Source organism: Centroberyx affinis, unplaced genomic scaffold (genome assembly GCF_046629955.1).
Source record: "Centroberyx affinis isolate AG114_WGS23_722 - 3 ecotype Tasmania unplaced genomic scaffold, CSIRO-AGI_Caff_v1 ptg002323l_1, whole genome shotgun sequence".
NCBI classification, from domain to species: Eukaryota; Metazoa; Chordata; class Actinopteri; order Beryciformes; family Berycidae; genus Centroberyx; species Centroberyx affinis.
The window spans coordinates 345,377-372,464 of record NW_027280592.1 but is presented as its reverse complement, the minus strand read 5'-3'; the positions used below and the strand labels follow the sequence as shown (position 1 = coordinate 372,464).

General features: G+C 41.0%; 2 protein-coding genes across 2 annotated transcripts in view; one reads left to right on the top strand and one right to left on the bottom strand.

Annotated features, from left to right (window-relative positions):
• Window positions 1-5,182: 5,182 nt before the first annotated feature.
• LOC139655648 (nuclear receptor subfamily 4 group A member 2-like) lies at window positions 5,183-12,216 on the bottom strand. Its single transcript, XM_071533098.1, has 6 exons — window positions 11,365-12,216; window positions 9,239-9,368; window positions 8,601-8,758; window positions 7,493-7,692; window positions 6,780-6,958; window positions 5,183-6,052 (listed from the first exon to the last, which is right to left on the bottom strand). Exons 1-6 carry the CDS (start codon window positions 12,214-12,216, stop codon window positions 5,796-5,798), a joined length of 1,776 nt encoding a protein of 591 aa, XP_071389199.1. The 3' UTR covers window positions 5,183-5,795.
• A 1,601-nt stretch (window positions 12,217-13,817) lies between these two features.
• Window positions 13,818-27,088, top strand: part of LOC139655649 (glycerol-3-phosphate dehydrogenase, mitochondrial-like) — a 32,324-nt gene continuing 19,053 nt past the window's right edge. The window contains exons 1-6 of the mRNA XM_071533099.1: window positions 13,818-13,915; window positions 16,956-17,062; window positions 21,658-21,829; window positions 23,038-23,162; window positions 23,547-23,644; window positions 24,584-24,747. Of these exons, the coding sequence (XP_071389200.1) occupies window positions 16,961-17,062; window positions 21,658-21,829; window positions 23,038-23,162; window positions 23,547-23,644; window positions 24,584-24,747 (661 nt within the window). The 5' untranslated portion in view covers window positions 13,818-13,915; window positions 16,956-16,960. The remainder of the gene's footprint in view (window positions 13,916-16,955; window positions 17,063-21,657; window positions 21,830-23,037; window positions 23,163-23,546; window positions 23,645-24,583; window positions 24,748-27,088) is intronic.

Below are 27,088 nucleotides of genomic sequence, written 5' to 3'. Positions count from 1 at the left end.
ACTGGAGGTGATGATAAGGAATGAAACCTAGAGCTGCTCCTGGATAACAGTTGACAAAGCTCTAATATAAAAACCCAACGCCTTTCAGCTGCAATCGCCTTCATCAGGCTTCCCAAGGGTATTGCAATCAAAACACCTTGGTTTTTAATATTCAAGTTTTGCAAATTGTTCTCCAAGAGTTTTTTTTTTTTATCCCTTTCTGTTTCATGCACCTTGGAAGAGCTGCAAGGTTGTGACAGATTTATTTTATCTTTGTAGAGCGATGATAAACACCCATTCAGACTGAAGTGTTTGTTTCCAAAAAGCTGTATATCCTCTTAGGGAGAAAATACCTGAAGTTCATCATGTAATGTCTCTGAAATATAGAAGATCCAGTTTGTAAAAGTGTTATCAGTTTGTCGACCAACAACTTAAGCTACCCGCTGTCTTTTAAAGCAGTGGTTCTCGACCTTTTTGGCTTGTGACGACTTAAAATGAAGCGATGCCTACTTGTGACCATCAGTCACAGGCTGCATAACAGTTCAAGAACGATTTTCCCTTTTCATGTTGTTTCATTTCATTATCAGAGGAGGCCAAGAGGCTGAAAACTATTCAGTATTTCACGGGAAAAAAGCAAAAAAATTGAAAAAAAATCTGAAAAAAATAAACATGAGAATACCGGTAAATATGTTTTTTTCCTATCCCATAAATAATTTTGCATCCCTCCAAAATTATATCGCGACACCCTGGGGGGGTCCTGAACCACAGGTTGAGAAACACTGCTTTAAAGTGCCAGAATTTGTTTGCCATCCATCAGTTTCCAAGGACAGGTTTGACTTTTTTTTTCAAATGGTGGATATCTCATTTTAGAAGGAAACTCTCCAGTTGAAATGAATTGATCCAGTTCATATTCTGCCAACATTAGAGACTGTCAGACTGCATGAACTGAGCCGGACTACTCAGGTGTTACTGACTGCCAACAAACTCATTCACCAACATTTCATTTTGAAGCAGATGATCAGTGATGTTGAAGGTATAAGCGGGCCTCCCCAGCCTGTAAATCGGCCCGCGGTGGTCTTGGTGCTGGGGTCTCTGGGCCGGCTGTGATAAGGGTTAAGCCGTATTGAAGTCGGCTGGACGCAGAGATCAAAGCCGGTGGTCAGACCGTCAGAAAATCCCAGGACTTGTGCTCTCCAGATAAGATGTGATGGCTCCTATACACCGCCTCCGCCAGCCGCTGCAGGGCCGGGAGGCTGCAGGTCCCCAAACAAACTTGTTTATGGTGGATAGTGGAGTCGAGGCTCGATGGTTAGAGAGGGGGGACAAAAAACCTCAGAGGGGTTTGGAAGATGCTTTCACTGTCTGAGAGTTTCAGCTGAAGTCTGTTTATTCTTACTAGCCTCTCTCTCACTCTCTCTCTCTTTCTCTCTCTCTCTCTCTCTATCCTAAGAAAAATCACCAATGGGGACTTGCAGCATGTCTATGGTACTCAGTAGTGAGTTTATAGTCATTTTATTGGTCTTTATAGCAGGGTTTGGGGTCAAATCATGAATGAACTCATCAATTCCAATTCAACTGAGGAATTGGAATTGGAATTTGAAAGAACCTACAGGAAACAGAATTGGAATTTAATTGGAATTTCAGGAAGTTGAATTTAATTCAGTGAAATTCCAAGTTTTTTTTGTCTTTTCTCACCACATATCTGAGATTACATGTAGTGTTATATACTCTCCATACTGAATAGCCTATTTAATGTTAAAGAGACCGTTCAGGTGGTATTTGATGCATAACATGTAATCATAATACATACATTATGATTGAATGTATTTGATTTGTTGAACTGTCTTTTATTTGATTCATAATGTTTAGTGAGTCGAGACAAACTCTCTTAGAAGTGGAATTTCATGGAATTCAGTTCTGTTTCCTTACAGCTGGGTGACATTCACATTCACACTCAATTGAACTGGAATTTACCATGCATCCTCAGTTCAGTTCATGAATGGCCCCAATCCTGCTTTATAGCATGTGTGATACTCAATAGAGTTTTTAGTGACTTAATGTAGTTAATGGAGTTTTATCTCCTATAGGTGTCACTATAATATAATATATTACTATAGGGCCTTACAGTGTATCTGTGGTACTCGTGAGTATATAGTGACTAAATCGTATCACAATAATATTCCTATATATGTCTGTAATATTACTATAGGGACTTAAAGTGTGCCTGCGGTACTCAATACCTCAGTACCTTATCGTACTTAGTGATTTTTTTTTGTATTTCCTATTGTATCTGCGTAATATTCCTATAATATTCCTATAGGAACTTGCATATTATAGGATATAGTTATACTCTCTCTCTCTCTCTCTCTCTCTCTCTCTTCCCCCCCCCCCCTCCCCCCGGCCTGTCACTCATCATCATCATTAGAATAAGTTGGACGTTTCTCCGATACTAATATCGATTCATTTCTATCTCGCCGGTGCATTGAACAGCCTGCTGTATCGACCCGCGGGCCTATTACACCTCCTCGGGAGCATCATCGTTTCTTATAAGACCTTTCTCAGCCTATAAAATCGATGCTTTCTCCCACACAGGAGGGAAAACATGTCACAGCGTTGCAGACAAGAGTAGAAAACCAGCTGGATTAATTCCTAACGATTTCATTTCTCGCCATCACATGCCTTTAGAAAGTTTAGGTTTTTATAATTCGGCATTTTTTATTGTTTTTATGGTTTTGGTTTTCTGTTGAGACCCCCATAGAGCCTGGGTTTTATGGGATTCACATTTTAAAGCAGTTTTTCACTCTTATCTCTGATTTTGCGGTCTATAGGCTAATGAAGACCGACCCTCTTCTGAAGTCCACTAATTTACAGTATTCAGCCTGTTACATTACATTGCAGGCGATATAGGAATAAATGGCAAAAAAAAACCTCAGCTAGTCTCTCCAGAACATTTGAAAAATCTAATCCAAAATGCTATATATTCATTTTGTGGGTGAAAAATCATTACCTAGAAGTTTATTATCTCTAAAATACAGCGGATTTAGTCTTTAAAAGTGTTTGGTCGCTCAAGAACTGCACTGTAAAAAAAAATATTTAGTCACTTCAACTTCAAAATATAAGTTATCTTGCTGCCTTGAAATTGCAAGTTGAATTAAATATTAGTGTGTGTTGGGTTAAAGTTTAGTCATGAACTTGTGATTATAAATTATGAAGCAGATAACTAGCTAAATTGAAATTACATGTATACCAGTTGAGTGGATGATTAAAGATGAGTTGGTTTCACTCAGCTGGGTTTTTCCAGTGTTTGAAAAGTGACATAAGTTCTTTCAGTTTTAGGCTCTGAATCAGTTTGTGTAGAAATCATCTTTTTCAAGTCGTAGGTGTTTCATTTTGCAGTTAAAAGTCTTCATTTGTCTAGAGCCATTGTGATTTTCTTTCAACCTGACTTTGGGTCTGAGAAACAGACAGACAATCTAACTCCAGACGCCTCTCTTCAAAGCAATTACACAATCTATCTCAGGTTATTCAATGAAAATAAAGACTAGTGTATCTTTATGTGGTATTCTGCAAGGATGTAATGGAGAGTAAATCAATTTAAAAGCAGTTTGCCCTTCTTTTTAGGCATAGATATGACATAAATTCATATGATATATGATAGAAAGTAGCTTTAATTTAATGTAAATTGTGAGGATTGGAGTATTATAAGGGAAAAAGCCCAAATTGGTGCTTTTTTGACCTGATTTTTAGCCATATTGGCGGTTATTTGCAACATGATGAGAACTGACAGGAGGTCAAAGTTCACCCACCTGTTTATTTACCTCTGTATCTCTGTGCGTGAGAGCGTTTATTTCCTCTGTGTGCAGATGCTGAGTTTTCTTTGGCCAGCAGCAGCAGAAAGTGCAGCTTCTTTAATGCCAGACCTAACCAGAGGCTTGATGAAATGTCAGGCAGCCAGCGGCCCCACACACACACACACACACACACACACACACACACACACACACACACACACAGGCATTTCTAGAAACATAGGCTATCTCTTGCTCTTTTTTAAAAATATTTTTTCACTCCTATCTTTCTGTTTTATAAATGTACTTCTGTATGTATTGTCTTTTTGAATGTTGAAAACCTATTTTCTCTTTCTGACATACTAAAGAGTACTTGACCTTTGACCCTGAAGCACACTTGCACTTATGCTGTAACTGCTTATTGTAAACAGTAGGGCTTTGTTCTTTATCGCTACTCTCTATACTTTAAAAATAACTTGCTATCACCTGTTTTTAGGCTTAGTAACTTACAAGATTTAAAACGAATGGAATGTCAAACAAACTGCATTTTCAACCCATCCGTCTATAGTTTGGGAGCAGTGTTAGGTAACGCGTTACAGTACTCAGATTACTCTTCTGTGGTAGCCTATAGTCTTTAACTAACTTTACAGAACTTAGAAAAACAGCTCTGTCTTCTATTTTTGACAGAATCCAACAGCTTCATAAAACAAAGGGTTATTTATTTCATTTTCTCAACCCAGAGGAAGAGGCGCGTGTGACCCTTCAGTTGACGTTAAAACATGAATTGGAACCGAGGCATCATTTTTAACAGTGCGCCATGCATGCACACAGTTTCCAATATTTCATTTGATTTTGAGTTATGTTTCTATATTAGGCTAATGAATTTCAACAGATAGCGTTTTAACAAATCAAAGGCTATACGGCTGAGAGTGATTGGAAAGGAGCACATTAGCAAAACCTGAGATTTGATTGATATTTGAGAGGAATCAGTAAGGTCATTTTTTACCACGAATTGATATTAAGAACATTTCTGATTCATTTAAAATGTCGTCCAACATTTCTATAGGCCTTCCTCGTTCCTATTAGAAAATAGCTTTAATATTCTACCATTATTCAACATTTACACTATTGACTTGGCACATTTCTCTCTTGATTTAAAAATAATAGCCTATAAAAGAAAATACTCTGAACAACTCCCGAATCAGGATGTTCGGCTATTCTATTCACTTTATCTGCGACAAAATGAGCCGCAGCAGCATATCAAATAAATCAAAGTCCTGCAGCAATAACGGCAATTTATTTATTAAACAATATTTATTTATTAAACAATAGACAGTGACATTTTAGGATAATCCTGATAACACAACAGTCTAACTCGTGTTATATTAATCACTATTTGACTAATATACCGAGAAACTAAACATGATGGGACACTGCGGAATGTCAGCTCGTATCAAAACAACCAGGAATTCAACTCTTAATAAAACAACTTCCACATGAAAGTTGCACTGAAGTTCTTTTTGAATGTGTCAGGTTGACTTTACACGCTGCAAAGACGTCAATTTAGTCACTTTGTCTCATTTTCAGTCTTTAAAATCTATTTTTTTCCTCCACCAAGTGAAAAATTCTAGTAACGACAGTCGGATAATTCCAGTTGTTTCCAATGCAGTTTCACATATTTCAGGAATTTAACTGTCAATATCTTGAGACAAGGGAGAAAAAAGCAGATCCATCCGCTAGTGTGAAGAAAATGACACTTCATTCCAGGAAACTATTTTAAAAAGTAGATTTGCATCGGAAATAAGTCTTATATCATTGGTATTTTTCACTTGGTTTGAGGGAAATAAGATTTGACGACTCGATATGCGATGACGCGACTCGTCCAGATGGAGTTTTGCAGTGCAGAGAGCTCATATTAGTCCAAAATGTCAGGAATGACTAATGAGGAGGAAACCAAACTAGGTTGAAAATGCCATCGCTGAGGAAAAAAAACAAACGTGGAAAACGTCCCGAATGTGTTTTCTGTCTCTAAAACGGCAGCGTGTCGAGGAATAACTTATCTATGACGGCGGGCGGCGGGACCAGGTCCTCCAGCTTCAGGTAGAAGATCCTCTGCAGGCCCTGGATGCACAGGGTGCGCAGCTCCGGCAGCTTCTCCAGCAGTCTGGAGAGATGTCCGGACCGGCACGAGCCTCCGTCCGCGCACATCACACTGTCCTTCAAGCACTTGACGATGCTGTTCTGCAGATCCTCCACTTTGCGCGGCTCCTTCAGCCCGTGCCGCTCTGCAGCTCGGCAAATATAATTTAAAATCAATATTAGAGGGTTAGAATGAAACATATTCTAACATATAGCCTATACTAACAGCTATTTTCATCTAGTAGCTATGTAGTAAGGAAATCTTCAATTTCTTAAAACAAGTGGGAAAATCTGAGATAATTTCCCTGTTTCCCAGATTAATGCTGCCTTCAAGTGCTCCTAATAAAGTCCGACTTCCGATATCTAAAATCGTAAATTAGAGTTGTTGGACAAATGTTTGTAAATAATAGCTAAATAAACTCGATAACAAAAGTGTTTGTTTTTTTGTGGGCTGATGTTTTCTCCCTCCCCTAAACGTCACATCTGGGCAGCTCGGGTCTTACAGAAAGTTCAGTTGTATTTATCACTTTGTTGGCTCGGTCATGTGCGCTCAGCTCCAATGCCCATTGTCCCTTTCACCCTGGCGCTGCAGCACAAAACAGCTCCGCACCGCTTGATTTCTAAACTAAAACTATACAGCCACCAAAAATTCATTTTGTTACCGGGTCCTTGTTATTATTTCACACCTAAAACGCTTGAATGTGAGAGACGCACTATTTATCACTTCCAAAGTCGGGAAGTAGGAGTTTAGGAGGAGCACCTGAAGGCAGCACCAACACAGGATTCAATTACTTATCAAGATGGATTTTTTTTTTCAGTGTAGAAATCATACTTTGTGGACATAATACGGGAAAACACCATTGAGTGTCTCACCGGTGACCAGAGCCAGTGTGGATATACAGGAGAAAGTGGAGACGTCCAGGTTCATCCGCTGCAGATTGGCGGAGAACTCCACGATGCTGTCGATCCACTCCCCGAAGCCCCGCAGGCACTGCAGCCGGTGCCACACCGAGCCGTCACAGAAGACCAGCTTCCCCTCCTCCGGGTTGGATCTGACAGAACAAACAGCTTGGGAAATGAAAAGCTGCAAAGAATAAGCGAATATATGACTTAAACCGCCTGGTGACGCTTTTACGCACGAGCGCAGAGCAGGGAAACCTGTCCAACGTCCTTTTACATGCGTCCATTTTCGGACACCCGGTCGTGGCCGCTGCTTAATGCATGTTGTCGTTTCCTAGCATCACTTCTCATTTCTTATACAATATTTATTTGTCGAGATGGGGAGTTGAACTTTACTGCCCACTAATAAAATGTAAATGAGCTGGGAAAACACAAGAAACCGTCCAGCGCTGGTTTAGGCGGGTGAGCCTGACATCAAATTGACTTTACACTCTGATATGTGTGTGTATAATCCTCATGTACACTGACATACGCATTGACAAACCTGTTATCATACTGTGGACCGACTGTTAGTGTGGGGTCGCCGTCTAAATTTGGCTGGAAAAAGGAGTGAAGCACGTCAGATCTGTCCGATAATGGAAGTGTATATTCGCTTGGTGTCCGATAACGGGCGCACCGGCCTTTACCTGTAGGATAACCGTAAGACGAAGAGCTCCAGGAAAGCCGAGTAGAAAAGCAGGTCCTGGTCGTGCTTGGGCAGGGCGGTGAACCCCGGGATCTTCTGCGCCCAGCCCCGAATCACCTCCATCGACCCGGTCAGGAGGTCGTAAAACTGCCGGACGTGTTGCGCATCATCTCCGAGCGGACTTCCAGGGCTCTCCTGGAACTGAGAGGACAGGGGTTCAATTCAGTAGAAAATGTAGAAAATAACCTGAACTACAACTCAATTATATATTAGTAATATAATTATAATTATATAATAATTATAATTATATATATACATTTTGTACTCCTTACATGTTTGAAAAGTTATGGTATTACTTAGGTTTACTCCCTGTAAGCAGTAGCGCTACTTCTGATTGGTCAATGAACGCTGTTTCCATATAGCCTACCAGACCGCCGTTTACTGTAATATATAATCATATCACACATTTTTGAAAATTAAGTAGTGACACCTTGTGGCAAAAAGACGTTACTGCAGACAAACACTCGGCTAACCAAGGCTAAAAACAAGTAGGAATTTTCCAATATTGCTTTTAATTTACTCATGGAGCACAAAACTTTGGATTGCTGGTTAGAGGCTGAATTGCAATCTGACCGGATTTGTTAAATCTACGTTTTTATGGTAACACTTCTGTTACAGTGTAGCCCATGGAAGGTAGCTACAGATGTTGCTATGGTAACAGTTCTGTTACAGTGTAGCCATAGATGCTAGCTACAGGTGTTTCTATCTTGCCGAATTATATTTTGGCGGAAGCTTGTGAATTCGGCTGCTTTAGCAAGTAGTACAATTGTTTACAATCATGTCAAACGACAAATGTCTTTGGTAAGTAGCGTATATAAAGTGGAATAATGTACAGCGTGCCGGTGTTGTGCCAAAATGTATCCCCTACTAAATGTGTACACATACACCTGCTATGTGTTGTCATGCCACTGCAAGGACATCATTCTTTCATTGCTTGTAATCCTGTGAAATGCTTTTAAAACATTTTGCTACAATTAAAAGCCAGCCACCATCACTTTTGAAATGAGTAACAGTAATGAGTTACTTCTTGAGAAACGAGCCCAACTTACTTTGGAGTAGTCGAGGCGCGAGGGCGGAGGGTTTGATTCCATGTGCGCCCTGACGAGGGCGCTGAGGAGCGCGCTGATGGGTGGAGGAGAGTCCGGCACGGCTTTGGGTTTGGAGGGCAGGCGACCCCTCCGACCCTTCAGACTGTCCGTCCTCACCACTAGAGCATGAGGAGAGAGAAGGGACACTGTTGAGGTTTTAGGTTTTACTTTGGTTACAAGTTCAGGTGTGTGTTTTTGTTCCATGCGTAAAATGTGAGTAATGGCCCCGCAAAAATGTCCCTCTTAAATTATTTAGTCTAATATTGAGTCTTAAAAATCTTGTTTTTCTTAAAACAAATGAAAAAATATGCTAATGCAATGGAATAATTTTACTTGTTTTCAGTGCAGTTTTGCCTGTTTTGAGAATTTTCTTGAATCTTTGTGAATCTATATATATCTCTCCACTAGTATCAAGATGTCACAGGATTCAAGAAAATTGTTGAAACCAGCTGCATTGAAAACAAGTGGAATTACTTCACACCCCACTGGCAGATTCTTTTATTAAGAAAAATGAGATTTTAAGACACAATAGAGACATAGTGACTTGTTGAGATGAACAGGCCTATGATGGTAGTGAAATGAATCAAATGCCGTCTCACCTTCTTTGACCATTCCCACTACAAGGCACTTCTGGAAGCGACAGTATTGGCATCTGTTCCTCCTGCGTTTGTCCACAGGACAGCTCTTGGCTGCTAAACACACGTACTTGGCATTTTTCTGGACTGTTCGCTGGAGAGAGAAGAAAGATTTTGATATTTTTCAAAGTAAAAAGCGAGTAAAAGATAATACCTGAGCCTATAGGGTGCTTGAAATTTCACTGTTGAAAGTGAATTGAAACTGATGCTCAGTAGACTGGCAGGTTGAGCTATGTCATGAGTTTGAGTCCAGATCTGAACCTCATCTCTTGCCCCCTCCTGACTTTATGAACAATACAAACCAACCAAATCAGGGTTCTTCAAGGGTTCTTTGGGTTCTATATGGAACTGAACTGACTGAAAGAACCCTCTGATCTGTTTAAATAACAAAAATCAGACTAAAGACCGCAGTGTGATTCCTCAAAGCTCTTTTAACACTGCTGATTTGGAGAATTTCTTACACCCTGGAAGGTTCTTTACAGCAGCATAAAGGGTCCCATGTAGAACCATCTGAGCACGGAGCTATAGAGAACCTGAGAACTTTACTAAAAGGGTTTTTATAGCACCAAAATGGGTTCTGCTATGGTAAGAACCATAAAGGACCATAAAGGACACAGCACAAAGGGTCTATGTAGAACCATCTGAGCATGCTTTTTAAATGGTTCATATAGCACTAAAAGGGTTTTGCTATGGAACAAGCCCAAAGAAGGACCATAAAAGTGCCATAAAGGTCCTACGTAGAACCATTGAGCATGTTGCTGTGGAGAACTTTCTAAAAGGGTTGTTTGTAGTACCAAGAAGGGTTCTGCCTAAAGGCCACCACAGATGACCATAAATGCACCATTAAGGGTCTCTGTAGAACCATGTCAGCATGGTGCTGTAGAGAACCTTTTACAGCAACAAAAAGGGTTCTGCAACGGTACAAGCCTGAAGGGCATCCTAAAGAACCATAAAAGCACCATAAAGGCTCTGTAGAATGATCTAAGCATGGTGTAGAACTTTTCTCAAAGGGTTCTTTGTGGCACCAAAGGGGGTTCTGCGGTACAAACTTAAAGGACATCATAAAGAACCATACAAATCCCATTAAGCATGTATGTGGAACCATGGTGCCTTAGAGACCTTTTCTGGAAGGTTCTTAAAAATGTTTCTGCTGTAGCACAAGCCTAAAGAACCGTTCTGGGGCCATTTTTTGTTCAAAGTAAAGCAAAAAAAAAGCCTTAAACGGTCCTTAGAAAATGATCAGCAGCAAACTGCCATCTTCCCTGCGGGCCACCTGAGGCTGTGAGGCATTCAGGGCAGGCTGGGCAAATACAGGGTCGTGGCCAGTCATAATTTGGAGAAACGCCCCCAGGGATCTGCTTCACTACCGGGTTAAGGCGAGAAGGAAGGCTTTTTTATTCATGGCACGTCGGTGACCATTTTCATACAGGACATTTGCCCCTAAAATTCATGTGTCAAGAGATCAGGACGTGCAGCTGAAGCACAATGTCCAATTTAGTTGGCCAGTGGAGAGTCTCAGTGGAATTCTTTACATTGTAGGCTATTATTCGAAATTACAGTCATTAAGCGGCTTGTATGACCATGATCGTTTTTTTCTGCTGAATTGAATTTCTACACTGCAAACATCCATTTTAACAAGTCATGTAATTTTTCTTGAAACAAGTGAAAACAGATACATCCACTTGCTTTCAATACAAATTAAATTGTTTAAGCAATTTTGTTGAATATGTTTGTACATGATCTTACTGGTGGAGTAATCATTATTATTTCAAGATACTTAATTCAAACTAATCAAAACCTGCATTGGAAGTGGGATTATCTCACCCCGTTTACTGATATTTTCACTTGTTTTAGGGAACATTTAAATACTTAATGTTAGACTTAATAACTTAAGATGGGCTTTTTTTTGCAGTATATCTTGTTAGAATAACCTAAAAAGGCATTTTAACATTTCAGTAGTAAACGTGCCTGCAGCATGAAGTGTATAAATGGAGCTGCATGACATTAAATGATATTGTTAATTTAATTTAAATGAATGAACACTGAATTTCACATGCAGCTGTAAAACCAAAGTGGCACTGAGGTCAAACCTTGAAGAAGCCCTTGCAGCCCTCGCAGGTGCGCACTCCGTAGTGCTGGCAGGCTGCGTTATCCCCGCACACCGCGCACAGCCCCTCCGCGCTCAGCGCTCCTCGGCCGGGGGGCGAAGGAGCCTGGTAGTCCATGTAGTGGTGGCTGTGCGCGAGCTGCAGAGGGTGAGGAAACCCCACACCGGGCTGCTTTCCCCCGAGCCCGCCGGAGCCCAAAACCCCGGGGCTGTCCAGCGGCTGGTGCGCCCCGGCCGCGTCCAGGTTCATGGACACGTGGAGAGATCCGTCAAATTTCATCTGGCACGCGGACAAGCTCTGGTTGCCATGCTGGGAGTGTTTGAGGGAAAACAGGGAGAATCTGGATAAAGTGTTTTTCCTGTGCGCCGCCGCCAAATAGTCCTGACGAAAACTGTACAGAGACCCGGAGTCTTCCCATATGTGTCCCGGAGGACTTTGGAAATTTGTGATGGGCGTGTGCGGCGATGGAGACCGGTAATAATAAACAGAGCCGGGGGAGGAGAGCAGCTCGTCGGGCTGGTGCGGGTGATGCTGACTCGGCTGGTATCCGGGACACCCGTGCACCTCCTCCACCTTGACGCACGGCAGCTCCGCCTGAACGGGCATCTGGAAGAGACACGGCGGCTTCACGTCGTAGCCGGAGCCGTAGTTGTCCGCCAAAGGGCCGAAGCTGGGGACCGACGAGCTGGCTGAGACCTCGCTGTTGGTCAGGTCCATGCTGAACTTGACAAACTCCGGGGTGAGGAAGTCACAGCTGCGCTCCCCGCCGGCGCTCTGCGAAGCCGGGCTGGCTCCTTGTGGAGAAGAGCCGCACTGGGTCTGGACGCACGGCATGGTGTCTGCAAGCAGAGGAGACACCGTCAGGCCCGGGAGAGAGACAAGCCAGTGACATGCAGAATGTCTTGCAAAGTGGAATAACGCGCATGAAAGTGCATCGCTCCCACACTGCAGAAATCCACCTTAACAAGTCATACTGAGTCTTAAAATCTGTTTTTTCTTTAAACAAGCGACAAAATCTGCAAAAGAGGGGAGATAATTGTGCTTGTTTCCAATGCAAATCATCTTTTTACAATATTTCCTTTAACCAAATTTAATTTGCTTGAGTGCCTTGTTTTGCCTTCTTCCAAGATATTGACACCTGTTACTAGGAAATTCCGAACATGTGAAACTGCATCGGACACAAATAGTATTTTCACTTGTTTTAAGGAAAATTAGACCTTAAGACTGTGACTATGAGACTATTAGACGCATAACTGAATGTTGTGGCCAAATGAGACTGGGACACAGGATGTAATACAGTATTACCTTGAGGTTTAAGCTGTCTTATTATAGAGAGCGCATAACTGTCCACCAGAATTTGCCTGGTATGGAAAAAAAAATCAAAGAATGGCATCAGAGTTATCCTACACGAAAAAAAGCTGCAGCTTGGATAATGTTAATTATGTTCACATGAAGCTATTGATCCCGTAATAGATAAAGAAGGAATACATCTATTCCACAGCAATAAATACAATAGCCTACCTTAGAGCTCCATCCAGTGCAGAAGGACAGTGAAAAGTAATCCCATCTTATTGCTTGTGTATCTGAAGCTTCAGCTGCGGTAGAAAAGCCCACAGAGAGCAGAGCGCGCGGCCGTCCAGCTCTCCCACTGACTTGCAGACTGGCTGCGAGTGACACCGACAATGTGCTTTTGTTTATGTGCGCACCCATGTGCCAAACCCTATTACGCACGAGCCACAGGGGGGGTAGAGGTGTGTGTGTGGGTGGCTGGGTGGCTGGGTGGGGGGGTGTAATACAACACAAAGTGGTTCACTCTGATTTGGAAATGCTCTGCCTGCTTTCTAGCAATTTGCCTTATGGTAATTCTTTTGATACGAGATTTATTTTTATTGCGTTTTACAAATCTGTCAAACCTAACAATGTCAATTCAACTATGCTTTGGCATTGAGGGGAAACAACAGGCTCCAAACCAGAGACATTTAAAACAGACAAGGATCATTCTTCAACAATTTGATAACAAATAAATAATAATAAATAAAATAAGACTGTTGGTGCTATATTGTGTTATAGATCTACTAAAGAAACAACACTGTGCAGTTTCAAAATACTTGTTTCCAAAATAAATTATATAAAAATAACAATACTACTTTAATGTTTTCATGTGTATTTATTTCATTGTAGGCCTTCTACGCTAAAAGATGGAGAAAAAACGACAGCTGGTGGCACTTGACGCTCTCTCGGAATGCATTATGGCCCGGCTACAAGGAGGAGGCTGGAGGGGAGGAAGCATAGGAAGCATTGTGCAATCTTGCCATCACGTTACGTCACCAACTCGGCGCCGCCCCCACTCGAACGCGATTGGATAAGCAATGCGACGCTGCGACGCGATTGGCTCTGCGCTGCGTCGCTCAGCGCCGCTCGGCTTCCTGGTTCTACTGTCAAACACAGGCTACGAATTGGATAACCGATGTCCTCAGCTGACGCCCTGCATCACCCTGAGCGGTTATTATCCCCCAAGAAACCAAGAAATTCTGTAAGTGGACATGTCTATTATATCACTCGGTGTATTTTTGAACATTTTTAACCGTTTGGCTAACGGTTAACCCTGTGTGTTCTTGGCAGAGAGCCAAACAGCAGAGCAACATCTGCGAGTTTTTTTTTTTTTTTTTCCGCTAGTGACTGTTTGACACTGAAAGACTGTAACATAAACCTGCTCTGCTTTCTTATGAAGACATGCCAAGCTAATGTTTCTATTGTGGTGGTTGCCCGAAGCCATAAAAATAGGCAAAATAGGGGAAATAGCCTTACAGCCCACCCTGTAGAGAGAGGTAAAACTCGTCTTCTCGTAACCTTGTATTACAGTAACGTTACTGTTCGTGGCTTAGAAGAGGCGAATCGGTTTTCCTCGAAGATCAAATCGAGCTTAAATCCACAGTCAGATGTCAGTTTCAAATCGCACAAACACGGACAACTTCCTCCTGTCCGTGATAATAGATAACTGACAACCTAGACAGTTTTTGCTGCTGCTTCGCCCTGATTATGTTATTATCATTTAATATAAGCGGTGTTATCATTTAGTACAAAATCTGTTTATGTCTTCTATTTCCTTCTGGCTTCCACACAGCAGACTTGGTGTAGTGAGTTTGGCTCTGACTCCTGTATACAGAGTAAACGCCAGTCTATTGTATACTGGCATTTGTCCTTACTATAAACAGGACTATTTCCCCTCTCTGTCATCATCTTGAAATAAAGAAAAAGGAAGGGAAACGTGTAACTGTCGTCATTTGAGCAGCTCCATGTGGCTCTTCAGGGGCCGGCCCACTTTTACAACCAGAAAGCCCCCCTTTGCCTGCTGACTCATAATGACTTTGCAGGCCCATGTAAGGCACTAGGTCACTGATTTCCCAAAGTGGGGTCTGGGGACCTCCTGGGGTCCTTTAGGGGGTCCCCAGCATAATGAAGAAAAATTTAATTTCTCGATTTCTTCACTCTCCCGCACTGTAACCTCCTCACATACAATATAAGACAGTTATGTAGCATTTTATGCCTGTGAACTATATTGAACAACACACTTCTTCTCACAGGGATTTCCTTATGGCACATTCTTATCAAACTGGGGTCCCTGGCCTAATTGGCGCTACATTTGGGGGTCCTTGAGATGAAAAAGTTTGGGAGGCCCGGCCCTAGGTCATGACAGTGTCATAACCTCTCAATAAATGGTGTATAAGGGGTGAAAGTGACTAATGGGTGACTAGGGTTTTGACTGATTTGGTTTTTTTTTAAGGCCGATAGCGATACATATGTTTTTGCTTTGAAGCTGTCGATAGCCAAGGTTTTGCACCAATATTCAATATTTCCAATTTTTTCTATTTTCATGCAAACAAAAACTGAAAGCCAGACTAATAGCATTCTTTAAGGGTTAGCAGCTCCTCAAGGCAGCCTAACCTACCAATAATACTCAGTAAAGGCTATCATTAGGTTTTAGTGATATGGTGATGTAGCTCACAACTTTATTTAGAACGCAAACACTAATAGTTGAATCATACAATGCAATTTTAATACTGTGGTGAATCTATTCTGAAGTCTTTCTAATGGATAAATAAATAGGCTACTGTACTTACCTAAACTAAACTGAATTCCTTGGTTAGTTAGACTCTTATAATAGTAGTTATAGTATAATAGTTTGTTATTGGCATTTGTGCCATCTGTAGCCTATATTTTGTTCAGTTTAACATACATAAAGATGTGCATGAGTGTACGCCACTTACTGGACACTTTCATTTAAAGTGTGTTACAGACATTTTTAGCATGGCTGTTCTAGAGGGAATTGAGCCCCTAACCCTGCCAGTGTTAGTGTTATGTTCTGCTCATTATGCAACACATGACTATGACTCTATGGTACAAGGCCTATATAGCATATCTTAACTCTCCCTTATTACTGAACTTCAAGTCCATGTTTAGGCTAAGTCATTTAATGTTGTATTTAGTCTTAAAATATTTTTTTTTTCACAAAACAAATAAAAAATCTGCAAATAGCGTGGAATAATTTCACTTGCTTCCAGTAGAAAAAAACCTGTTTAAAGGAGTGATCTGCCTTATTTTGCCTTGTTTTAAGATATTCACACTTGTTACTAAGAAATGTCTGTGACAAGAAGTAAACCTGCATTGGCAAGAAGTAGAATTATCTCACCTCTTTGGCAGAATATTTAATTTGTAAGAAAAATAACATTTTATGGCGATGACTACTACACAATAGACTGAAACCCTTGTTATTCGTAACTGTGAGTGTTACGGCTAAATGGGGACATTGTGAGACTGGAATGCATCCATGGAGTCCAGGATTTAATACAACGTACCCTGAAGTTTAAGCTAATCTTGGTTTGGAGAGTGTGTTATTGTCCACTAGAATTCGCCTGGTATGAAACATCCCTTATGACTGAAGAAATACCTTAAGCCTCATCTTCACAATCATTACCTTTTTGTTATCAAAACAGCTCAAAACAGCTCACAAAACAGTTAATTATTAAAGCATATGGAGAGAAATGTGTTAAACAGTCAGAAACACAGATATTCATTTCACAAGGCGTTTGTTGATCTAGGATTTTAAGCTTATTATTGTTTGTTTTCTGGATAAGAATCATCTAAATGGTTAGGTAATGTAAAATGTATTTGCTTAAGGCATTTGCAAAATGTAGGAGAAAGTCGTCTGGTTACTTTTGGACTGATGATCTTTTCTGCCTCCCATCCTGTGTGACATGTGACAGTCCACAGACACACACACACACACACACACACACACACAAGAGGTCATGCCATTAGCACAGGTATGCATCTTTTCTCTCCGTCTGTCTTCCTCCTCCTCTGTCCACGACTTCTTCACGTGAACTTTTGTCCTCTTCTTCTGTCCTTCAGCCTGACTCACAGACTCTTTGGGCCACCACACCTCTTCCCCCCCCCCAGGCCGCATACCCTCTTCTTCACGTGGTCACCTGTCATGTCAAAGCATTAAAACCCGGGGTAGCGCTCGGGTTTGTAACACTCAGTTTCCTCAGTACACTGTGCTTTCACTGCAGGACCAATGGCGTTCAGGAGGGCTTTGAAACGGACGGCGGTTATAGGAGGGGGTTCGGTCGCCACGATCTTCGGCATATCACAGCTCCTCGAATACAGGAAGACACAGGTATGTTGATAAGAGATGTCACCTGTTGATTTGTATGCGATAAGTTGTCAAGCCTGTAAACTGTTTTATAACAGAAATTGAAATTGACATGATGAAACTGCATGTACAGTAAGAGTTCCACCATATATTTGGCTTTATGTCACATGTTTACTTTCTGGATAAATTCCAGGGTGTAGCCTAAACATAACCAGCTGATGGGATCTCCTTTCCTACAGGATTGTCATTGTTTGCAAGAGTAGCTATGAGTAGGGTTCGACCGATATGCGGTTTTTGAAGCCTGATACCAAAATTTCATGGATTGAAGCTTCTGAAAGCCAGTATTTTGTGCCCATATTCACTATCTTTGAATTTGACCATTTTCATGCCAAAAATTCCCAGAAAATGAAAGGTATTCAGTGTTTCCCCCAGAATGTTATTCTTGTCAGGGTGGAAAAGCCTCTAAAACAGCATTTAGACCATCATGGGACACTAAAACTCTCCATTGAGACCCATACTAATGATTTTTCTTCTTTGTAAACTACTTTTTCATGCACTCTCAGAAAAATGGTACAGCCCCAGAGACAAAAGGTACAACTCTGCACCTTTTTCTTCTGACAGTGTGTAAAGGTTACCATTTTACTCTTTTCCACCCTGAAAAGAGTAACATTCTGGGAGAAACACTGAATACTTGCAATTTTTGGAGCATGGAAATAGTCAAATTTAGAGATGTTGAATATCGGCACAAAATATTGGGTGTCAGACTTCAATATCGGTATCTGTATCGGCCTTAAAACACCCGCATCAGTTGAGAGCCAAGATGAAGCAGGGAGGGGACGCCTTTCAGGGCATGTCCCATCTAGACATAGGAATGTGGTTTGCTGTAAAGTGCAGGCTGTTTGTTTCTTTAATTGCTTACCTGCTGCTGTGCATCACTTCTGTTTCTGCTCTGTGATTATGATTAAGGAACATATGAAGAGTCACCAAACACTTTTATAGAACGGATCGTCTGTATTTTAGAGCTATTGAGTGACAAACTTAAACGGATACACAGTTTTGGAATTGGACTCTTCATATATTTCGCCAAATCAATTTTGTTTTTTGTGCACTGACAGGCATCAGCACCCATACTGAGTTTAACTGCCGTTTCATTCCATTCATTGAAAAATGTGTGACACCTTCTGCTGACACAAAAGGCAAATTACAGTATTGAATATCATTACGTTATTATCTCTGTGGTGTCATTCGTAGAGAGACACACTGTGGATGCAGAGGATGTTGTGAAATTCTCTGATCTTGTGAATGTTTTGGTACCAATTTGATGTCGTCCCTCCATTAGGTGATCAATAATTTGTCACCTCTGCCAAGGATAACCTCTTCTAACTTCTCCCCTGTTAGTTAGTTTGTCTGTCCGTCAGCAGGATATTTCTATGAATTGATTTTCCATGAAATTTAGTGGACAGATCAGCTTTGGGCCAAGGATCTTGGACTAGACGATTATTGTTTTTCAGCCATAACTATGAAACTAACAGAGACAGAGACTTGCTTCCAAATCCTAAAGATATGTTTGCAGGGTCGAGAAATCAATTTAACGTAAAATTTAAGTGGTAGGAATGATGTCTGTGGGTGTAACAGCAGGTTAGAGAATAGAATGTTATTAGCCCCAAGGGGAATTTGCCTTGCACTTAAAAAGGCCCATTAGCACCCAAAACAGGGAAGTATGAACAATGCTCATTCATTACATAAATTAGACAGTAGTTATTCTATTCATTACGTAAACTGATAATACGATCTGATATATTAAATGATACAATACACTACATTATATGATATGCTCAGTTACATGATAGTTGTCAGAAGCTCCACCACCATCAAAGTCATAGGAATTTAGGATCTTTCTGTTTGTGTCCATTTCCTCCCATTACACAATCAGCTCCTCCTCACTGCAGAAATGTAATTAAAGAGTTGAGGAGAGCTTATCCTAAGAGTCTTATGAGGTTTGGTTGTTACTCTATTTGGTTATTATTCAAAATAAGCTAATAAGGTCAAGTGTACGTTGAAATAATCAACAGGGGTTGAAATGGGGGGGGGGGGAAGTCAACGCAATGGGAATTTTGACCCTCTCCCCACCCCCTTTTTGACTTCCTGATTTGCTGAGGATGGTGTGAAGTATTAACCAGAGTCTCTTAGTGTCTGAGTGGGACGCTAATACCCCTTAGTGATGGTTGCCTTGGTAACACATCACTTGGCTCCTGTATTTAGGACAAATTTGGTTTTTGAGGCAGTTTATGAATAAAAAACAACTGACTTGTGAAAATCAACCATGCTGCGTCTCTGGTTTACAAACTATTTTTTTCTGCTCAATGTGCTAGTTTGTTAGTTTGTAGCATGCTACAGCTAAATAACATTTTAGGTGCATTTAGTGATTGTTCCTATCCATTTGATATATTGCAAGCAGGACAAGAAACTGAGTGTTTATCTATAGGCCACAGTGGCAGGTAAACCCCAAAACTCTTACCGGCCGACCAGAGTTTTTGAAAGGAATAAAACCTCCAAATGATGTTTAGTTGCTTGTCAAAGTGGCAAAATTCAGCTTTTCTTGGAGGACAATTGACAGAGTTTTAATGGTAGACAGATTTACCAGCATTTGGCTGGTGTCTGACGTTAATATCCCACTCTGATGACTGGTGACAGGAATATTATCCGGCTGGAAATGATCAGGCTTACTGTCTCATGAGTTTGTTTCAGTTGTCAAGGCTCCAAGCGCTGCCACGGAGCATCATCACGAATACGGAAATAGCCAAGTGGCTTGACCGCATTTGAGATGAGGAAACAGCTGTGTCTCCCCTGACCTCTGACCTCAGTTAGGCCTATTTTTAAGGCGCGCCATACCACTACATGCCATGCTTTATTTGACTCTTCGTCCTAATATAAACTTTGTTTTGTGTCCCGGTGCGCTAATGTCTTCTCCCCCCCCGTCAACGTCCCCTCAACCAAGCACGGATTGGTAAGCAAAAAGTCGAACCTGATGAAATATAATTGTTCTCACAATAATTTGTAATCATGCATGCCTCTAATCCTAGAAATTGCAATGCTAATGAGATGAATGTCCGTCTTGTCTACTTTAGCAAGGGCATATGGCTTGGAGAAGTTTTCAAGACAGCGGCCGATTGGTCATTAGCATGGGCCTTGCTGTGCCATTCATCGACTTAACTTGATTGCAGGGGCACGCTGGTGCTTAATTCTGTGGCGGTGTTTATCTGTATGCATCCTCAAAAATAGACAATGATTATATCGTCTTCTTGTTTGCTGTTGCAGACCTAAATTACAAACGCCCGCGAATATTTGCAAGTCAAATGGCGCCTTGGCTTCAAAGCAGCTTGATGCAATCATTTAGCTTGAACTGCTAAATAGAAAAATGAATAAATATTTCATTAGAAGTGAAATCCCACGTCCTCGTGTCGAAGGGGAGCTGTGTTTTCATTTAGATGTGATTAATTTCTTTAATGCTTTTGCTAATCAAACAATGGGGATAAATGACGTTCAAAGGCGAATTTGATCATTTTGTGGGTTGTAGAAGGTTGATTGAGCAGCACGTTTCAGCAGGTAGAAACCCTCAGCACTCAGGTAGTAAACCTCACTTTGTCACTCATCAATATCTAACATGTTATGGATGTTTTTAGTGGCACTTCACTCAAGGCATTATAAGGCATCATATAAGCACATTCCAACCATCCTTTCTACAAAGGGTAGTTTCAGCAAAGCAGTCTGATTGGTCAATACATTCCAACTGTGCTGATAATTCTTATATTTGGTTGCCATGCGACTTCTTGTAACCAGGAAACAGTCGTTCTTGCTTTCTGCTGTTTTTTCATTCATATTCATACATAATACTTAGGGAAAGAGTATAAAAAGTGTATAAAAGCCATATGTACATTCTTCAATGTGATTATTGATTATTGGACAGTGATGCCACTGTGTATGAGGCACAGCTAAGTACTGCTGACATCACCATCATACCCACAATCACAGTAATAATAAACACACTTCCGGGTATTATGCAATGATATGTACATTGTATTACATTAATTAGAACATAATATATTCTATTTTATAAACAAGCAAGCAAACTCCTGAGGTTGATTACTTTCTTGGACAACTGTATGGCTAATAATCATCTCATTCCAAATTCATAATGTATTAAAATGCATGCAAGTCATTATGCATTACAGCGCATGTAATTTCCTGTCGTGATTATAATGCAAGAATTGTGCATAAGCACTTATAATACTATTGTGATGTGTTTACAATGTGCTTATAATGCTTCAAAATGCACTTCAAGGAAAGTATATATAACATTTGTAGAGTTTAACCTAGAATTTAACCTTGAATTTTATCTAGAATTTAACATAGGATGTAACATAGAATTTGACATAGATATGGTTGATATAAACACATTGTGAAATCAATTGGAGCAAATCAGGGACTGTATATGAACCTGCCTTAAGTTAATCTGGATGTCGGTGTGCTAATTGTGTTGGTGTGTGCGCGTGCATATGCATGTCCATGTGTGTGTGTATGTGTGTGTGTGTGTGTGTGTGTGTGTGTGTCCCATCCAGGCCCGGTTAGCACACGTGGCAGCCGAAGCAGAGCTGAAGGTTCCCTTTGCAGATGAACTCCCCACCCGGCAGGCCCAGCTAGCGACCCTGAAAAACACTGAAGAGTTTGATGTTCTCATTGTTGGAGGAGGAGCCACGGGCGCAGGATGTGCCTTAGACGCCGTCACACGCAGTAAGCTCACCGTCACCGGGCCGTAGCTGCTTTCACATACTTCCCACACGCTGGACGTCACAAGGTCTATAAATGATTTGATTGAGGTTGAGTCATGATTCATGGAGGGAAACGAGTCGTAGGCTGGCGTGAGACCAGCCGGTAACAATCTACAATGTGTTACCCTGTGAAAGTACTGTAAGCGCACAATAATGATGTGATTCAGTGAAAATCTATTAATGTATAAAGAACTTAAAATGGTGTAACAGCACAATGTAAGTACAAAGTGAACGTGGTTATACATACATTGTCCTGTTTCACCTTTGTATGTACAAAGATTGGAGTTTAAGTTCTACAAATATTTCTCAGAGGCAGAGCTGTACAGGAGGCAGAAACAATCTGATTGGTTGAGTTAAACATCAGACAGTGGGCGGAGCCAAAGAAACAGTTTTTCTGTAATGTCCGACTGAAGCCCAGTTAAAAAAACAAGAGGTAAGAGAGGAGGAAGGTAATATTATGAAGCCTAATGCTCTGCTAATAACTGACAAAATGCAATCTATCCATACTAAGTTACCTAGGTTAGCTAGTTAGCCTAGCTGACCTTCAAGTTCAAACTAGCCATAGTAGCCTGTAGATATCTAGGTAAGATAGTTAGCTAGCTGCTGACCTTCCAACATCATGAATGTCATGGTCATGAATGAATGAGAAACAGTAATCAGCATTTACAGTTTTTTAATATTTCAATTTGAATTGCAAAGGAGTTTGCAGTTGGATTACGATTTGCAAAGGAGGAACTCTTTTGCAATTCAAGTTTGCCAGCTAACTTGCGCTCTGAAAAGCTGGTCCCTTGGCTCCACCCACTGATGTTTAACTCAGCCAATGAGATTATTTCTGCCTCCAGAGCCTCAGAAAAAATGTTTGTGCAACTAACACTGTAATCTGTTATAAGCACATTATGTATTAAGGAACTTTATACAGAATTATGTGTACTCACAGTGCTTTTCCATAGGTTAATACACAAGTTAATACACTGGAATATGGTCTTTGTGTAATAGATGATACCAACCAGCCTTTGATAGGGCTTCAGCCCATTTTATAGTATGGCAGCCATTTCTTTCCTTTCAGTATTAGGTAAGGTGCATCTGATAACTAATTGTAGGCCTTTGTGTTCTAAGACATATTAATCATAGCAGACTGTAAACTGATTTGTCTTCTCTCATCTGTCCTAGACCTCAAAACTGCCCTGGTGGAGAGAAACGATTTCTCTTCGGGCACGAGCAGCCGAAGTACCAAGCTAATCCACGGTGGAGTCCGCTACCTGCAAAAGGCCATCATGAAGTTGGATTACGAACAGGTAGGTGGATTGTCTTTCCTTTCTGCGCCATTTAGGGTGATGCTGTCCTGATTTTGCCACTTTGGATAAGAGCCTAAAATGCCTAAAATGGTCCATCTGTGTCAGTGGGTAAAAGGTGAGGAATTTGAGTGTTTTTGTATTTTCATTAAGTTTGTCATCCTCAGCAATGTTCTTTTTTGTGAAACACTAATATTATACAGCTAGAAATTGAAAAAATATAATATTGAAGAAACTTTGCAGTGTTTTCCAATCATTGTTTCATATGTGTGTGTTACAAAACTCTTCTTCTTTTTCCTCTTCATTTTCATTTTGTTTGTCTTCATCATCTTGTTCGTCTGCGTCTTCTTCATCTTCTTATTCTTCCTCTCATCCTTATTGAAACAGTACATGATGGTGAAAGAAGCCCTCCATGAGCGAGCCAACCTGCTGGAGGTTGCTCCTCATCTATCTGCCCCACTACCCATCATGCTTCCTGTTTACAAGTAAGTATCTGACTCATACAGCTAGCGAGCCAAAAATCCTGCACAAAACACACAACAATGCCAAAAATAAGCCTAGAGAGAGATTACAAACATCATAAAACACAAGCAGAAACAAGCAGCGGATAGAGATTTTGTCTGTTGAGGGTGAAACTTTCCATTGGTCAAGTGAAGAAGTCATAAGATAAGGAAGATGTTTCATAATTTTGACTCAAGGATGCAAAATTAACACCAGCAAACAAATGCTTATACATTTTTGCTTTGGCTGGTAGGTTTGTTTACATTACCAGCCACTTTGGCAGGTAACAAAATGTTTGGAGGAACTATTCCATCCTAAAAATGTTGTTGGCTGGGTCAAAATTATGAAAGTGTCCGGTGAATATTCTCTCCAGAGGACTGAAAGGATATTTGAGTTTGCATTGTTTTTGCATTTACAGCTGGTTTACTGTTAATGTATTTGCTTTGGCATTCTGTAGCGCGTTTCTTCTTTTACAACTCGTTTCCGTTGTTGTATTTGTTGGGTTTTTGTATGTGTTGACTACCTGTACTGTAGGTAGAGAGATAACAGTGACACTATGATCAAAACAGTCATTCTTCTACATTCTCTAATTGTGTTAACTTCTTGTAAATGAAATAATGCTGAAGTTTAACAATTCATCAATTTGCAGGGGACCCCCTGGAACCCCTTCAAGGACCCCATGTTGAGAACCACTATTCTACATTATCAGTTAGCTAAAAGAAGAGGGAGACAAATCCACTTGACAGAAAGCAGTGTACACTCAGATAATTACATGCAGTAGACATGTAAACAGCCACCCACATAGACTCTGTGTGTAAACATGTCAGCCCACACCAATATTCACACCACTTTGAGGGGGTTTAAATAGATAATCCAGTTTGTGGTCTCCATGTAACCTTAGTCAACGTGTTTCTCTTTCCAAGATGGTGGCAGCTGCCTTACTACTGGGCCGGTATCAAGATGTACGACTTGGTGGCTGGGACTCAGTGCCTGAAGAGCAGCTACGTCCTCAGTAAGACCAAGGCCCTGGAGCTTTTCCCCATGCTGAAGAAAGACAGGCTGGTGGGAGCCATCGTCTACTATGATGGTGAGTCGCTGCTCCATAACACTTAAAGTTACACCAATAGAGGTTTAGCTGCTACTTGCCTAAAGTTAGCAGTGAAGGCGAGTTTTGAAATGCAGATGGGCAGAGAAGATCTCCATGTAGAAACCACCACGCATGAAAAGTAGTTTAAAATGTACACTTCATTTATTGTTTCATTTCTCATCTATTTTCTATAAACAAGTACAAGGCAGTTAAGTAGTTTTCATTGCTCTTGCCATTCCCCTCGTTGCCCCTTTCCACTCTTCTCCATTGACAATGAATATAATCTACTCACTTTGCTGCTGTTAGCCATTGATGGAAATTGCTGATTTAAAACATTACAGGAACGCCTCTGTAACTCTAGTTTTGTTTTTTCTCACTTGAATTGAACTGCCCACACTCTTTGATTGAAGTGGTCTCTGGGAAATGCAGTGCAAATATGTTGCCAAAACAAAAATAAATGAGAATCTTTAACAACGGATTACTACTTTAACAACTACGCTTTGAAACCTAAGACATTTGTCAGGGAAGTGCTGATTCTGAATAAATTGTAATATTATAGAGCCTGTGAAATATTATTGCATCATGAGTTGGAGGAAGTTTTCACGTATAAAAAATACACTGTAGTTTGTCCATACACGTACAATATTGTACAATTAAGCCAAACAGAACAATGAAGATTACACAGATTTTTATAAAAGGGCTCAGACATAATCTAGCCCCTGGCCTTCACATCTCCACTGGTCCCTAACAAAATGTGTTGACAGGCCGGTGGGGCGCCCTCTGCCCCGTGGGGTAAAAGGTTGTGTGTTCCCTGGATGAGCGCTGAGGAGAACCAACCATATGCTAAGCGTCCAACTGAGTGTGAGGAGCTTCTCGCCCCGGGCATCGTTTCCTTTCCACCACTGAAAATAACAACTTTGTGTCTGCGGGCGATCTGTCTGCCAGGCTTCACTGAGTATTTCATCGCCTTGTCCAACGACGAGAGGCTAATGTCTTTCATTTCTGTTATTCAAGAGTCACACAAAATGAGATATCCACCATCTGAAAAAAGAATATTAGACATTTTCTTACAACATGATTAGTAGCACCAAAATAAAACCAACTATGGTACTTTTTAAAGGGTAGTAGGTAAATTAAGTGGCACAATTATGTCATTCTATAGAACAGACCCTCTATATTTTTTTTTATAAATATTGAATTATGAACATCAGGAAAGTTATTTTTCTGTCCAGAAGTCATTGATTCAATATTCATTTAAATTCTTGGTGCTCCTCACCGTTTGTAGACACCAGAGTTTAAAGATTTTCTCTCTTAAGGAGGAGTTGTGGGGAAATGTCTCGTCACAAAACACATTTCATCTGTGTTTGCTGTTGTAATTACAGTATATTCTGACATGTAAACAACTTGAAACATTTATTTCCAAAATGAGTCACCCACCATTTGAGAAAATGTGTTCTCTTACCAAATACTTGGTAAGAGAGTAAGAGTTTCATGAAATTAAAATTCACTACTGTAAGTTTTTGCAGCGCCAAAACAGTAACATTTGCAGTTGTTTATGCTTTATAAACATTGCACCATGAACATCAGGTAGCATTTTTTTTTTTAACCATTTTTGGATACATACTGTAGCCTTTTGGGATCAAAATTTCCAAACATGAAGCTGAATGTACCTGGAATGTAAATAACTGGATTTACTGCAGCTGGGGAAAGGGGAGAGCATTTTCTTGGTGCAAAGTAGTCTATGTTTGATTTCCAACCCCCCCCCCCCACCCCACCCCCCCCATCATCTGCTCTGAGGGGGCCGGGGCCGGGGTGGCGGAGGGGTGGGGCGTCTTTTCTCCAATTATGCCGTCTGGAACAATCACGGCCGTGACATTTCGAAATCTGACCTTCTCTCCCGGCGGTGTGGAGCGCAGAGGAGCGTCGTCGTCGGTCGGACCGGCTGCCTGCTACAGCCGTGCCTCTCCCTGTCTAGCTTACTACCAAAACCACCAACAACAACAACAAAAACAACAACAGCCACAGCAACTCTTTTATCCTGCATAAAGGAGCAGGAACCCTCTCATTTTGAATTGTCCGGGTGGGAGTGTGGTATTTGTTTATACGACTGGAATGCTCTGGAAAATGGGACTGTGTCTATGCTGCTGTAGGTACAACAGCCATGTCTCTCCCCCAGCTTGCTGCCACTGCTACCAGGAGCAATTATTATGCACAGGAGCAGTAAACCCACAAACACAGACAGCCAAAACAGAGCATTCTGGGTAGGGGCGGGGAGGGATTGGTGTTTGTTTGTATGTCAGAATATTCTGGATGAGGAATAACTGGGGGATATCACAACCTT